General features: G+C 42.3%; 1 protein-coding gene across 2 annotated transcripts in view; it reads right to left on the reverse strand.

Moving 5' to 3' along the window:
• Positions 1–1,549: 1,549 nt before the first annotated feature.
• IKZF2 (IKAROS family zinc finger 2) overlaps positions 1,550–15,169 on the reverse strand; it is a 114,021-nt gene continuing 100,401 nt past the window's right edge. For both annotated transcript variants that reach the window (XM_057389872.1, XM_057389871.1), the window contains 2 exons: positions 14,159–14,302; positions 1,550–9,192 (listed from right to left, as the gene is read on the reverse strand). In XM_057389872.1, coding sequence (XP_057245855.1) covers positions 8,468–9,192; positions 14,159–14,302 — 869 coding nt within the window. In that variant the 3' untranslated portion in view covers positions 1,550–8,467. The remainder of the gene's footprint in view (positions 9,193–14,158; positions 14,303–15,169) is intronic.

Genomic DNA, 15,169 nt, shown 5'->3' on the forward strand with positions numbered 1-15,169 from the left:
GGCTGTACCCGGGTCCCACTGCTCAGCGCAGCCCCAGGAGCAGCAGGAGCCGAGCCACCCATGGGAGTTCCCAGAATTTGGCCCAAGGAGCGAGACCCAGCGGGCACTGCCACAGTCACCCACCAAACCCATTGTTCTTCTTGACCTCGAACACCAGGGGCTGGGCAATGATTTTGGCAATCAATCAGAAGGGGACACACTCTCCTCACCTTTGTTATTATTAAAAAGAAATCTCTTAAATACAAATTTAAAAGACAAAAGTGGCTACTGTGCATGCGCAGTAACTGCCTTTCCGAGAAATCTCAATGGGATTTTGTTTTTTTTTTTTTTTTATTACGTACCTAAATACATATTTACAGAACAGCGGCTTCAGTCTACTGGGGGGGGAGGCATTAAAAATACACTATATATAAATATGTATGATATGTAAAACAAGTCCCATCTAAACTTATATAAGACAAGGACAACTCTAAAGAAGCTTTTCTGGTCTCTCAGGTAGATAAAGGACATGAGTCCTGTAATTCTTATGCAGGCAAATCTCTCCCATTAGAGTAAATGGCAGTTTTGCCCTAGCTAAGAGATTAGGTCTAATCCAAAACCCATCGTCAAAGTCAACAGGAGTCTCCACTGAGYGGATTTTGGAGCAGACCAAAAGATCTTTTTATTTTTTGTTATTTTTAATAAACATCAATATTAAGTGCTTTTCTTAAAAAAGAAAGCTGCAATTAAAAAAAGAAGAGGAAGGAAGAGGCAAGAATAAGTATGTTCTTAATTCTGGATATGGATGTGTTGCAATGCCAAAGATAAGCAGGAGGTAAATTATGGGCTTTAGCCTTAATTTACAGTTTCTCATCTTTTGTCAGTCATAATCAATTTACTTGAACCATATCTTTAAATGTATTTTAGGGCAGAGCATTTTATTTCACTGATTTGTATGGACTGATGAAGGAACACAGAAACCACTGTACATTAATTAAGATGGCAGGGAAAGTATTGCACTTGAACAAAAAAATAACCCAAAAATGTGGTTTTGTTGGTGGTTTTTGTTTTTAGGACTAATATAAGCAAATCATCCATGTCTGCAATGATCACGTTTAGAAAGTAGGATCCAAGAATGAAGCATAAGAAGCAAATTTGGGGTTGGAAACCCCCACCCTGGAATACAACAGTAGTAAAACTTTTTTTAAAGCATTTTCTTCCAACAGGAAAAAAATTATATTTTTTTTTACTTTACAATTTTAAATCTTTCTAAATATTTGCATTAAAGGTTTCCAGTTTCTCATAAAAAGATATACATTTTAAGAAAAAAAAATGTAACCCAAACTAAACAACCAGAAAATAAAACCAACTAAAAAGAAAGGCAGATATACAATATTATAATTACATCACTGTAGAGTCATCTTGAAGGTACCCTAGATCTTGAAAGTGTTACAAAGAGTACGTACCTTAWTTTTTTTTCTCAAATCAACTATCTTTTTTTTTTATTTTTCCTGTTTTTAATAAAAAACTACACTTGAGTACAAAAATATGTAAACAGACTGTACAGCCAATGAACAAAAAAAAAAAAATCCAAAAAACAACCCCCCAAACCCCTATACAGCCCAAAGCTACAGGAGATAAGAGCAGGCCCAGACTTAAAGCTCCAAGAAGGAAAAAGGGGAAAAAGAAAAGCACAGAAAGCCAGAGAAGACTGCTACATGGTGAGGAAGTGAACGTGTTCAAGCTCTGAGGACACTTGACAATCTGTCAAATAATTGATCACAGTTTCAGAATCTGAATGACTATAAAAATAACCAAAAAAGTCCTTCCCTTGTTACAGCGTGTTCAGGAACGAACATCCATTTCCAGTAAGCAATGTCAAATCCCAGTAAGTGCATAGTAGGGATTCAGTGACCTCCACCCCTGCAAGAAGCTTTTCTTACTCGATGTCACTTGAGGTAAAACTAAATGGCCCAATTTACTGCCAGCGGTGTGCCCGTAAGGAGCCGTGCTCCCCCCATGCCTTACGGGAGGCATCCGTCCTTTCTCCCGGCTGGTGACACAGACCGGAGGCTGCAGGTACCACGAATGGCCGAGCGCCAGGGATTAAGGCTGCTACACAAAATACGGGAACAACCGAGGCTGGCCCAGAGCTGCTGTGCTGCCCCACGGCCCTGCCCTCACAGCTAATGGGGGTGAGCAAACACATGCTCAGCTCCAATGCTCCTGTGCACTTCCAGAGCCAGCCCAAGGGATGGTGCGAGGCTGATGGTGCTCAAATGTTTTCCTGGGCTGCAGTGCAGTCGCCTAAACCAACACCTGCTGTGGGAAGAAAGCGTTGGCCCCAGCCTAGGCCAGGCTGCTCCCTTCCTCCCAACAGGGTCCACATGGTACCAGYCCCTCTCAAGACATGATCTGATTAACTTCATTTACTTCACGTACTGCTAAGCMAAGTTTTTTTGTTTGGTTGTYTGGGTTTTTTTTACAACTGTAAATAATACCAGTTTTTACTAAAACTGTGGAAGTCTCTGTTGAAATAGTCATTTCTGTCCACTAATTAATTAGGCCACAAGATGAAAAGGAGACGTTTGTACAGAAGGGGAGAGATCTTCAAAGATGAGGATGCACACTGATAACCATCTTTCCAAAGGCTGGAAGCAAACAGGAACTGAGAATCTGTACAATCAACTGGGAAGGTAGGTGAATATAAAATAGAGACTTGTTTTATTGTTTTCTTGGCTTGTTAAGCATGCAAAGCCTGAGCACACCYCTCCTCCTGACTGTCCTCTGCTCATTTCAGAGCCTCAGGAGAAGGACACAACCCACCCTTTCAGGTGGGGCTGAAGGAAGAAACCAAACTGGGAAGCAGTGATATTCTCCTTTGCTCACACCTCAGAACACATCAGTGGGATAATTGGGAATCTATTTATTATGAAGCAAATTCTAACTCTTTTCTACCTAACTGCTCCCCTCACCAGCGCCTCTGTGGCTGCTATGGCCTGGGCCCAGCAGAGCGGTGCTGAGGAGGTGCCTCTGGGCTGTTGCTGGGCTCAGGGTCTGCCCAAAGCCTGCTGGCCYAGCCCCCTTGCCCACAGCGATCCTCCCACCTCATCTGCGCTGGCACACTCAGCACTGCAGCCCTGCAGGGGGAACAACTGCACCTGAAACCAGGTCACCAACCCGCTGGGAAAGTCCCAGAACCRGCACCCTGCTCATCACCACAATGCTCCAGCTCATGAACCCCCTGAGCACCTCCTACTGATGAGCTTCTCTGTCTCTGTGCCACTCCCTGCAGTGGCAGCAGCACGACAGGAAAACTTGCAAACCACTTCCAAAGGACTTGCCACGTTTATTTTTCCAGGCTGAAGCAAGAAGCAAGTGCTTTAAAGACTGCTCCCGGTCCTAAGTGGGAATTTAAAGTCCTTTTCCAAAGGTGCTTCACTTAAAGCGCTGAGGTGAGAAAACAGGAGCTTTTCCCTGGCTCTCTGTAGGGCACGGTTCCGCTGGGGGCTCCTGTGGCAGTGTTGGCATCACGCTGGGGACACCGAGCTCCCTGGGACCAGCTACAGACCGGCTCTGGCTGGACAGCTGGAATGCACTTCGCTAGGGTAATTTTCAGCCCTTCCCACTCCYAACAGCCAGCTGACTCCAGGAAATCTCACAGCAAAGTACCAACAGGGTCCTCTCTCCCGGTCAAGCTGCCAAGCAGGGGGCAGAGCAGAAGGGATGTTTCCTTTGGGTTGGTGCATTCTGAAAGGGACTGGCAGGATATCATGAACGACATCACAATCTCCCAAAATGCATTTGAAAAGGCACATATACAATAAAGCATATATCTAACTACACAATACCATATATATATAAATATACTTTCTCAAGCTGTCCAGCTGCCCCAGACCACRGGCCATCCATTTTTGTTTTTAAATGCTACTAAGCCAAGCTAAGATGCAAATTACTAGCACAAAAGCCAATTTCATCACCCTTTTCCTAAAATCCCACACTGACTTTAGGCAACTCTGGCAGCCTCCCTCCTCCCCCCTCATTACATTATAAAGGACAGCAAGAGTTAAGGAAAGGAATTTATCAAGCGAAGGAGCTGTATTACTGCAGCTCCTGCCCTTGGCTGAAATAAGCACCTTTGCTGCAATTTTCTCCAAAGTTTCTTTCTGAAGGAAGGAGTGTCTGCTGTCTGGCCTCTTTCAAATCAGAACAAGCTAGCTCAGGACCTGGGCAACAGTAATAATTTTCCATGAAAGCCCAGTTTTGAAGGGTTGGGTTTCATTACTGACCTCCTGCCTGACAGCGAAAACTCAGGAAAGCCCTTGTAAACAGAAAGAAATTTGGAAACTCTGACAATTGAAAATTTCTTCACCTCACAATAAACATACTTTAGGTCCTCACATTGTAGAAACCAGAACCACCAAAAATCAGGCCAATTACCCCATTTCAAATCTTCCTCTCTAACACAGTCCAATACAGATTGGACTTCACACCACATCATAGATGAAAGCACTTTTTAAGGAGAATAAAATTGTTTTAATCCCATAAGTTACTGAGTAAAGAGCTACCTTTACTGAAAGATGCAATACATTTTGATGTGCACTCGTAACTGATTACAAAGAGAGGTGGCTGTAAAATTCATCAGCCATAACTGCAGATATATAGATAATGCCCTTCACTCCAACGATATGGATCATACCAAGAGCAGAATAAGCAGTCACAATTCTATTTCAATTAATAGGCTTATAATCCTCTAAACTGAATCAGAATATTGCCATTTTTGATGTAAAAGGGTTTACTGGCAGGGATGTGCACAGAAATTTTTTTTTTTCTTCTTAATGAAAATGGGGAATGCTCACAGGAAGCCAATTCTAAATTTGCAAATGCGTGTTTCTAACTGGAAACCTGATTCCAAGAATTTCAAGAGAGTCCAATAAAAATCAGCCAGGTTCGATTTCCAGCACCAAATACTCAGAACAAACGGATTTGGAGGCCAAGGATTAGCTACTGAAATTCCTAGTACACTATGAATGACTAATGAGCTCGACGAAACTCAAGAGCTTTTCTTAGAAATCCAATTCTTGCAGAGAGCAAGCAAGAAAAAACACCCAAAGAAAACTCTGCTGCCCTGTTTTGCATGCTTTTGTGAAGGGACAAATTGTATGASATAAAGCTCTCTAATATTTTTTAGTAGGAACTGAATTCTCAAGTATATGTTAATCTAAAATTTTGTTCAAAATTTGAACTAGAATTTAATCTTTCTCCTTTCTCTAACTCTTAGATGAAAATCTTCAGTGAATGTTCAGATAAGGACACTGATGATCAAAATTAGTGAGACCCCTCAAGCTTCTTCCTCTCCAAAAAATGTAATTTTGTAAGATAACTCCCCAGTGCCTYGAGCCTGTGACACCAGGACATACAGATCTCACCTCCTACCATTAGATCAAGAAGCTGGGCTTAACTGATGCCAGGTCCAAAATCAGCAGGCCTCCCCATCTGATCCTTTAACCATCTGCAGAATACCCTACAGGAGGTATCAGCGAGTCATCAGCGAACCAAAGTGCACGCTAACGAACTGCAGATATAATTGCAGCCAACTGATTTGTGGATACACAAGAGATTCTCTACCTTTCCCGTATTCTGGTGCTTTCCCAAACAAAGGCAGAAATTTTAAACACTTTTTCCCTAGTGCTAACTATTCCAAGAAACCACAGCCCATGTTCTTTCACTGACCACAGAGGGGAGAACGGAGTGTTGCCCCCAGAGACTGAAAGGATTTGCCGGCAACCTTTCTCTCTGGCTTGGGCACGTGTTTTTCTGGAGGCCCAGGYAAGCCCAGCGACCCTCAGGCCCAGAACCTTTCCCATTCCACCTTGTTCTTAAAAGACCTTTCCTGCTTCAGCAAATCACAACCCTTTTTTTCTTTCTTTTCTGAATTTCCAGGCACGTCCTGACACAAAGCATGGCCGGCCGCCTCCTAAGCCCACCTCCCTAACTGCAGAGAATCAGCCACACAGAATAAAAGCGATGCCCTCCAGCATCTCCCTGCTTTGCTCCTGCACAAACTCCTTTGACTGCACCAGGCACAAGACAATGAGAACGGTCCAGAGGACGGCACTGCTGCATTTGCCCCAGTTTCCTCTACATTAGGGTGAAGAAAGAAGGAGGGGGAGGAGCCCAACGACATTAAGAACAATGTTGGGAATAGATCTTTAAATCTGTCTCTCCAAAACCTGCATATTCCCAGCCTTAATAGGTCTCACATTACACAAGATGACATTTCTCTCCATATTGTATTATAATTAATAGGCTAGTGCAAGACTTTACCAGCTCCTACTTAATAGCATTGCAGTGCTGGGAAGCAGTCATCAGGTAATCTGKCCATGATCTACTGTATCCTTTCTAAACACAGGTTCTAGCTGCCAAGAATGTCACCATAAAAAGATTTCAATCAATACCACTCAGCTCCTATTCTCAAATGCTCCAGGTCTAGGAAGAGAAGAAGAAAAAAAAACCCAGTACCCTCAAAACGAACAGCAAACTGGCATATGTATYGAGTGCACAGATTGGAGGGAGCAGATGGGAATTCATTATGGCCTGATCTTGCTCTCTCTTTTATACTTTAGTAACTTTATCCCTTGGAAAAGGTCTCCCCAAGCRCATGGAGACCGTGTGCATGGAGGGGGTTAAACCCATGCAGATCTTTCCATTCTCAAGCTGTGCTCTTGTTGCCAAACAACAACATTTCAATTGTGATTGGTACAAACAGTTGGGTTTCAATGGCAATCTGTCCTGTAGGTTTAAGCCCAGTTTTCACTGATGCAACTTGCTGGGTGGTTGCTGGCTTTGTTATTTACTGAGAGAGAAAAAAAGGAAACAAAGCAGATCAGTGGACTTGTTTTCTTGTCCAGTCTGCAGGTCAAGGACTTGCCCTGGAGTGTTTCTCCACTTACTTTCCCTATAGRGAAATTAATGAATTAGGAATAAAAATGAAATCTGTAAGTCCAAATCAATACACAGCAGCTACATCTCTGCTTATCACTTTCTGAAGAAGTAGGGAAGGTCATTTGTGACCTGTTGGTTTGCAGGGCTWCTGTGCTCTCCAGGAGCAAAGGCTATCCAGCAAAACCTGCTAACGCTTCCACCCCTAAAGCAGAATTGATGAACACAAACGAAAGGAAATCAGTAGCTCAGCAAATTAACAAGGAAGATGTCAACAAGAGAAAAAACAGGCAAGGTGTGGATCCTGATGTAGCTGAAGTAGTTGGGGCAGTTCCATTAAATTTAATGGAGCCAAGAGGATAAATGCTGGCCAAGATCTGGCTCCTAACGCTTTCCCAGCTGCAAGTCTTAGTTTAGGCTGTTGCCAAGAGGTTAACACTGTGACAGTAGAATGAGAAAGTATTTACATAATGATATATCTATATAACCTATATTTAAAGAACACTTCGCTACTAGTACTTTTGTCATTTTTAAATCCATAATTTTAAATTGAAAGTATTTTAGAAGAGCAGCAGAACCTCTTGAGTAAACTACAGACACTCACCCACTCCTAGGCCACTTACTGTCCTAGGAGCAAGTATGAATGTTATTTCTAAATGCTCATTCGTAAAATTTAGGGTGCAACTAAAGAAGTAAGGTTTCCAAGGGTCTCTAAGAAGCCAGTGAGACAACACATAGGCCTGAAGTAACAGAATATCAACAATTCTAAAAAAAGGTGCTTCATWAGTTAAGGAAAATAAAAATACAAAGCCTCAGACTTACCACAGAAGGCCCTCAGACTTATGAAACTAAACTGCTGTAAYGTGGTACAGTGTTAAGACATACATTTCTTTTTTTTTTAATTTATTTACATTCTAGAGGGGCAGTACACACTGAACCCAGGAAAACAGCTCACCCCTGAAAGTAATTTTGAAAGGAATATTGACTTTGATTCATGCTCCAAATTCCCTAWCAGTTTTGCTTTAAAAATATTTGTTCATTCTGCAGAACAAAGTTCCCCCCCTTTCCTCCAGCCACCAAAAGCTTGCACCGTATCTACACACTAGAAAAAGGCTCTCCGCTGAAATGTTTCTACCTGTTCCTCTGAAATTGTAAATGAGTGGCATCTTGTTGGGACTTGAAAGCACCTGGTGGGGTTGAGCGATATCCCAAAAGAGGACATGGTGTACAACTGACTGAGACAGACACAGACTGCCTTCCAATTCCCACAGAAAGCAAGGTGGCTCATTCTCCAAAAAGTGATGGCCACAACAAACCCCTCTTTTAACCCATTCCCTTCCTTCTTTCCATTCTTAAGCTGGGCAGAGCGAATGAGGTTGGGTCCACAAAAAATAAGGTTAATAATAATAATTAAACAACAGCAACAACAACAGCAACAACAACAAAATAGGCGTCTCAATGTCTGAGGAAAAGTGGGATTGTAAGTGCAGTATTTCTTCATGTGCAGTTCTTCTACTTCATACGAGTCCCCTTTGGATGAGAAGGCCTAGCGGAATGTGTGCTCCCCCCGGACTATGTGCGACGAGAACTCATAGCGGTCCTGGCTCCGGTAGCCACAGATGTTGCACTCCAGTGGGTCCCGGTAGCCATGGCAGCCCATGTGGATGGTGTACATGACATGGTCCAGGAAGAGGACGCGACAGTGCTCGCACTTGAAAGCCCTAATCTGCTCCCCTTCTCCGTTGATCACCTTGTACATATCCTTTAAAGAGCCCTTAGAAGCTTTTGTGACATCCAAAGGCTTGGCCTCCTCCTTCACATAAGCCGGGTTTGGCTTTATCTTGGGGGTTAAGGCAGCGTTTCCTGGGTAGGACTGGCGGTCGTCGTGGCTGCTGTCTGAGTCAGTGGAATCCAGGCAGCTATTGCTGGGGGAGCCCTCTCTATCCTGGATTCGACTCTTTGGTCTGATGAGGGAGATGGGGCCATCCATGTTGATCTCGTGGCTGTCGGCTGTATCCCTGCTGATGGGCCTCTCCATCCTGCTGGGATGATAGACCTGAGCGTAAGCTGAGCTGATGACCGGGGCCACCTCTGCGATTGTGCTCGGTGTGTGCTGCATCAGGGGGTGAAGCGCCTCAGCTCCAAGGTAGGTGATTGCATTGGTGATGGCTTGGTCCATCATGTGAGACTGCATCAGCTCAGCCTCCTTCTCATAGCTTATGTTCATATCAAAGGGGATATCTGGATAGCCAAACCTCATGAACTTTTCACCTAAGAGATAAGAGCAAATGTATGAGCAAAATCAACACAATCACTGCAATGTTTCACTGTAAAAGGAGTGGGCAGGGACAGAAAACCCCTGACTTGGGGTGACATCATTCCAGAGTCTAAAGTTATCCTCCTTCTACTTGTTTACTGACCTCCTGTAAAATTCCTGTCCTGACATTGGTAAAACAGTAACCTTTCCAACAGCTTKCTTTTTAGTTTTTTAACATTTTATTCCAGGCTGCAGAGACTTCCAGGGCAGGACCTTCCACTGGGCTTGACTGCGCCCACACTTCAAGTTAGGAAATACATGTTAACTGGTAGATAATGGATTGAAATACCGAGGTCACTGAAGTTCTAACTTCAGAGTATACCATTAGACACACTCTCCCCAAAATTCAGGGGACCATTTCACATGTCCCCCACAATCTGAGGTGCCTCACATCTACTCTACAACAGGGCTACACAGTGAGAAACGTAAACAATAGGTACAGGGGGCTTGTTATGGAGGAACCTTTAGGGCCAATATACGTAAATCCTTTAACCAGCAGAAAAATACATTAAATGACAGCATGTGGCCATGAAGAATGAAGCCATTTACAGGAGCATTAGTGGCTGATCTTTGCAGTTTTTCCACCTCAAAAAAAAAAAAATTCTATCATTTTTGGACTGAGACAAAAAGACACACACCCCCACTTCATTCCCACATCTATTTAGGCAAGAAAACAGAGAAACCACATGTATAGCTTGGTTTCACTTGGTAAAAGGCAAAAGCAGCTTTCACTGACACAGTATAAATAAATACATAACGATGCTGAAGCTGGCTGGTTCATCACTGTGTGAATCCAAACTCACATCCTTGTAACCTTTTCACATCAACGGCATGACAGATGTGCAAAACCAGAACCACATGCTGGTACACTATGGCAGTCACAGGGCATGTAACGCATCACAGCTCTCCTTAAAGGTGAACAAATTCACCACTGCTCACACCAGGGCTCAACTCAGCAGCACTGCTTTTCCAGTGATGGCTTTGGAGTGTCAGGACAAGCAAAGCTCATGGAATAACTTCTTTTTAAACAGAAAAGGTTCTATGTATATGATACAAGATGTTCATGCTCCTATGTGTTCGCACACATAGTTAGCTAGTTGTTGACAGTTAACTTCTAAACTTGATTTTATAAAGTCTGATAAATAATTTTGGTTGGTTTTCATTTTCTTTGTTACTTCACTCCCTTGATACATAAAACCAGACTGTTTTTCAGTTGTGTAAGATAATAAATTCAAGGAGTCACTACTTACAAGTGGTTTGGCTACTCAAGAATTAAATTACTCAAGAATCTTCTTCTATCACCTTTTGCCAAAAYTGCTTGGAACACGTGTAAAAACCACCATAAGAAACAGAATCGTAATCTTAGATCTGTTCCAAACTGCATTAGTACATTTCAACACAGCKATCACTCAGCATTTTATTTTTGACTCTAATAATTCACTCCACTTAATGTGACTTATTCTAAAGTGATGCATAGAGAACAACCATGTTGTCCTAAGAGATGATGCATCACTTCTGCTGGGGAACTTCTCCCTGATTAGCAAGATAATTAAATRTAAGTCTAGAGTGAAGCATATGAATATTCCTACTCTTCTGTGTTTATGTGCTTCCGGCTGGACACCATATCATGTTTGTTTAACYCACGATGTGTACTCAGTGATGGTCCTGGTAATCTAACACGACCTGTGGATGATTCTTGCCATCAAACATCCTCTTTTAAGTGTTTTGCAGTCTGGTCTGGCAGTCTGTGATGGCTGTGCTGCCACAGACAGGAKAGACAACTCTGTAACAGGACATGGCTCCAGCCTCCCATGAAACAGTGCAGCTTCTTCCCAAGTGGGGCCAAAGTGGGGCTGGAGGACAGCTCCAGGAAGCAAGTGTGTCTGGTGCCCACTGGTGCCTGTCACCTGCTCTGGCCACCATTTTTGTGTTTGGATAAAGAAATGGATCTGGTGAGGCTCTGACCCAGCTGCCAAACATGCTGTCAGTCCTTTGCAGGCTTTATAGACCAAGAAATATTACTCATCCTTTGTGGGCTAGTTGGATAAATGATGCAAATCTTACTTTGATTCCTTTCATCATCCATGTTTAGTTACTCCAGCACAGATAGCAAAGAAAGCTGTAAATTGCCAGTGACCTGAATTATTTATTCCTTTAATTATGAACCAGCTCCAAAGATGTCAGAGCCTGAGAAATGGAGTGTGACATAAAAGAGTAAAATAAATGATAACATGGGAAGGAGAGGGCATAAAACACAGAGCTCAGAAGCAACTAACATACAGTCCAATAGACAGTACAAACATGGTTTCCAAATTAAATTCCTCTTTAGTCAATTCTATACTTACAACCAGCAAATCAGACCAATCATTCTGAATTTTCATGTAAACTATGCTCAAATTCTATTTATCCTTGCCCTACATTAGTGAAGTAGAAGAAGAAACATTCTCCCCTCTGGCCATATGACATTCAAATAAACCCCAACACAGGTATTTGATGCTAGATCAAAGCACTCAGACACAGCTGTCCTGTGATACCTGTAGCCCATCTCATCAAGTATCTAAAGCAGCTGTAGTGCTGGACACTTGGGAGAAAGCTGCAAGAAATCTTGGAGAAAGCCGTTCCAGCATTTCCCCCTGGGGAGGTTTCTCCCTGACCCCCATTAACCAGAAGCTGACTGTAATTTGGCAGCCGGCTGATCTTCATCTGTTCTGAGACGCCCGTGTATTTTTAATTCTTACTCTAACAACCATGGTCTTATCGTAAGCCACATAAATGTCTCTTTTTGCATCCTGCCAGTTCTTAACCCCGGTGACATTCTGAGAGTAAGCTCCACATTCCAACTGAAAATACATGAATCTGCTTCACGTGACCAGCCTGAGACGGCTGCTTTTAATTTAAACAGTGCCTGCCTCTCCCTCATTGAACAAGAGCAAAAAGAAGTACCCACACTCCTTGCACATCACAAGCTGTACTTTCTGCCTCCACTATTTCAACTGGTTTGGTAAGACTAGTACCTCAATAGCAAATATATAAACAAGTGTCTCACACAGAAGTTAATTAATTCTATTTGCTGTATGCTGCTTCCTTTCCTTCTGAAAATTTAGTCATAGGAGAGACTGTGGTCCATAACCACAGTCCCTTGGAGATTGCTGATCAGAAAGAGCAGTAAAGCATTGATAGATGTAGCATGCAAAGATTTCAGCTTATGCTTACATGACCTTCTCATAAACACCATTAAGTTGTTTTGGATAGGTGCCAYGCTTGCAGTATACACAGGAAAATTTCCTGCAAGCAAGAGAACCATTACACATTCTTCCTGATAAGAGTTGAACAATATTTAATTGGGGAGAAAAAGGGAAGAAAAGTGAGGTCATGGTGGAGTGAAAAAAAAAAGAAGGCAGCCAAGTGAAGACTGCTGTTATTCAATCTAAACACTGTGATGCCACTAAAGATCAGAAAAATAAGATATGGTAAATATGAAAGTGGGGACTTTTTTCCTACGTCTGGATAATGATATATTACATCTATAGAAAATAACAGATTTATCTAAAAACAAAGTAGTATAACCTGCTGAAGAGAATAAAAATGTGCCAGAGAATCCCTCAAGCAAGAATTTCCAGTCAGTAAATTTACCTCTGAACACAACAACATACGGTCAATGCTGTGTGARTAGACAAGCAGAATCGCCTTTTTGTCTAAAAACACACGACCATTGGAAATACTGATGTCTGTCAYGCTCATGATCATTCCTCATGTGGGTTGGATCACTGCTGGCCTCACCCTGCCCCAGCACAGATATCTGGGAGTGGTCAGCTGACCCAGAGCAGCCAGGTCAGTGTGTCAGTCCCCCAGGTGAGCTGCTGCACGCCGCTGGCCCCCTGCTATTCCAAGTCATGGAGRTTACTAACAGCCACCTTCAGGGGTGATTGAACAAATCCATCTGAATCTGCATTTAGCTGAGGGACAACAATTTTTCTAAATGGCTGTGCTAATTGTTTACAGTCTCCTGATACTCTCTGTAAATGTCCTTAGTGTAGACAGAATGAGACACCCTTAAGTTCTGTGTGACTGTCCTTCCAGGGACTGAGCTGGAAGCAAGCATGACTTTACCGTCTGACACTTACCCTAAACAATCCTCTGTTACAGCTTCCCTCCTAAGAAGTTTTGCACTGCCTCAGTAGCAGTAAAAAGAACTTTAAGATACAGCTCAAACCATGTAAAATTCTCCATACTGTCACCTGTTACAAGCTGAATAATTTTAATATGTCAAGACACAAGGCAAAATATGAATTCTCGACCTAGGATTCTAAATCTGGGAACCAAAAGCCACCCAATGCTGTTTCATATTCATGCATTAATAAGTTTATTGTGTGCAGGGTGCTGCACTCGGAGCAGGAACTTCTTCCAACACAAGGGATGCGATTTACTTCCTCATGCCAGTATTATCAGACCAGTTGTTGCCAAGTGTCAGGAATTTAATACAAATTAGAAGTCTTGAGATACTTGTTGTTTGTTTTTTTTTAACACATATGGAGACAGATAATTATATGACAGTCTTAGCTTGTTTTTGCTTTTTGTTGTTTTGTCTTTTTTTTTTTATGGAGCAAGGAGAGGGAAGACAAGAAGTTTAATTCTCAAAAGAGCTAGAGAAAAGTTTAAAAAACACCCAAAACAAAAGTGTCAAGAAAAGAAATTTTCTAATGCATTTTCATGATAGTGGACCTCGCTTTTGAATTCTCAGGGTTGGTAAACTGAATTCCATAATTTTCACGATTTCTTGCTGTGATTTAACCACCTCCACTGTTGTATCAGAACCAAGCTGTGAGAGTGCTACTTTTCCCCCTTTCTTCTGACTATTACAAATAGCAAGTAATCTAYATGCATGCACCAAAAAGAATAAAAGGTGTATTTCCAGCTTACCCACAAACTTCTGTGGGGTGGAGCTCTTACGCTTTCCCATGTTGCTTGTCAGCTTCTCTATAACAGCAGGTCTCTCAAAAGGCACCACAGAAATATTGTTGTCCATCACAGGCTCTTGTTCCTTACAATCTTCCAGAGCAGGTACTACATAAAACCAAAACAGGTATCAGACAGGTCTGGTCTACACTTCACAGACAATACAAATCATTTGAGCCCTGCTGACTGTGCAACACAACATAAAGCAAGGTGTGAGAACACTCTAGGTATCCAGACAGCCATCACCTGTCAGCAGAGCCACATTCACAAAACACCCCTCCTTGGGACCATCCTATCTAGCAGAAACCCAACTTAAAGCATTTATTAAAGGACTTGTTTTCTTCTAGACAAGATTGCCAGTGAGGAGGGGACACTTCTGAAAACACACTCACTTCTGAAAACACACTCTGTAGGTGACATTTTGTGTTATTCTCTCTTCAATTCAGTCACCTGTCACCAACGTAAATCTTTAGTTATCATTGTGTATTCCCTTAACTTTACATTAAGCATCCAGCATAATTACTCTTATTATTATMTTTTTGCACTAGTCTCAATGACTAAAAATCACATGTGTTTGCTGGGTTTGGCTGCATGTTCCCTAAGACAAAGGGCTCTCGAATGAAGGATCACTTTGCTAAAGCACATTTCCTCTCTCCACACTGTAATGAGACTGTAAAATCAACACACACTGTACTGGAATTACAGGATTAACATCACAGGGAAATTCCCTTCAGAATCATATGCAGAACAACTACCCATTTTTTGATTAATATTTTATCCCCTCAAGCACAGACCTAACAATCTGTGAATAGAGGTTTTCTGCATCTGTCTTACTACTTCTTTGGGATCATCAGGGAGCATTCCTGAGCTAACTACATTGGGGGAACGCTCATACATTTTATTTGAGACAAAAACAAAAAAAATCAATAACTTCTTCTGTCTTTACCCATTTCACTCTTTGTCATTTGTTGGTTT

This window comes from Malurus melanocephalus, unplaced genomic scaffold (assembly GCF_030028575.1).
Source record: "Malurus melanocephalus ecotype Western Australia unplaced genomic scaffold, MMel_1.1 scaffold_20, whole genome shotgun sequence".
Taxonomy (NCBI): domain Eukaryota; kingdom Metazoa; phylum Chordata; class Aves; order Passeriformes; family Maluridae; genus Malurus; species Malurus melanocephalus.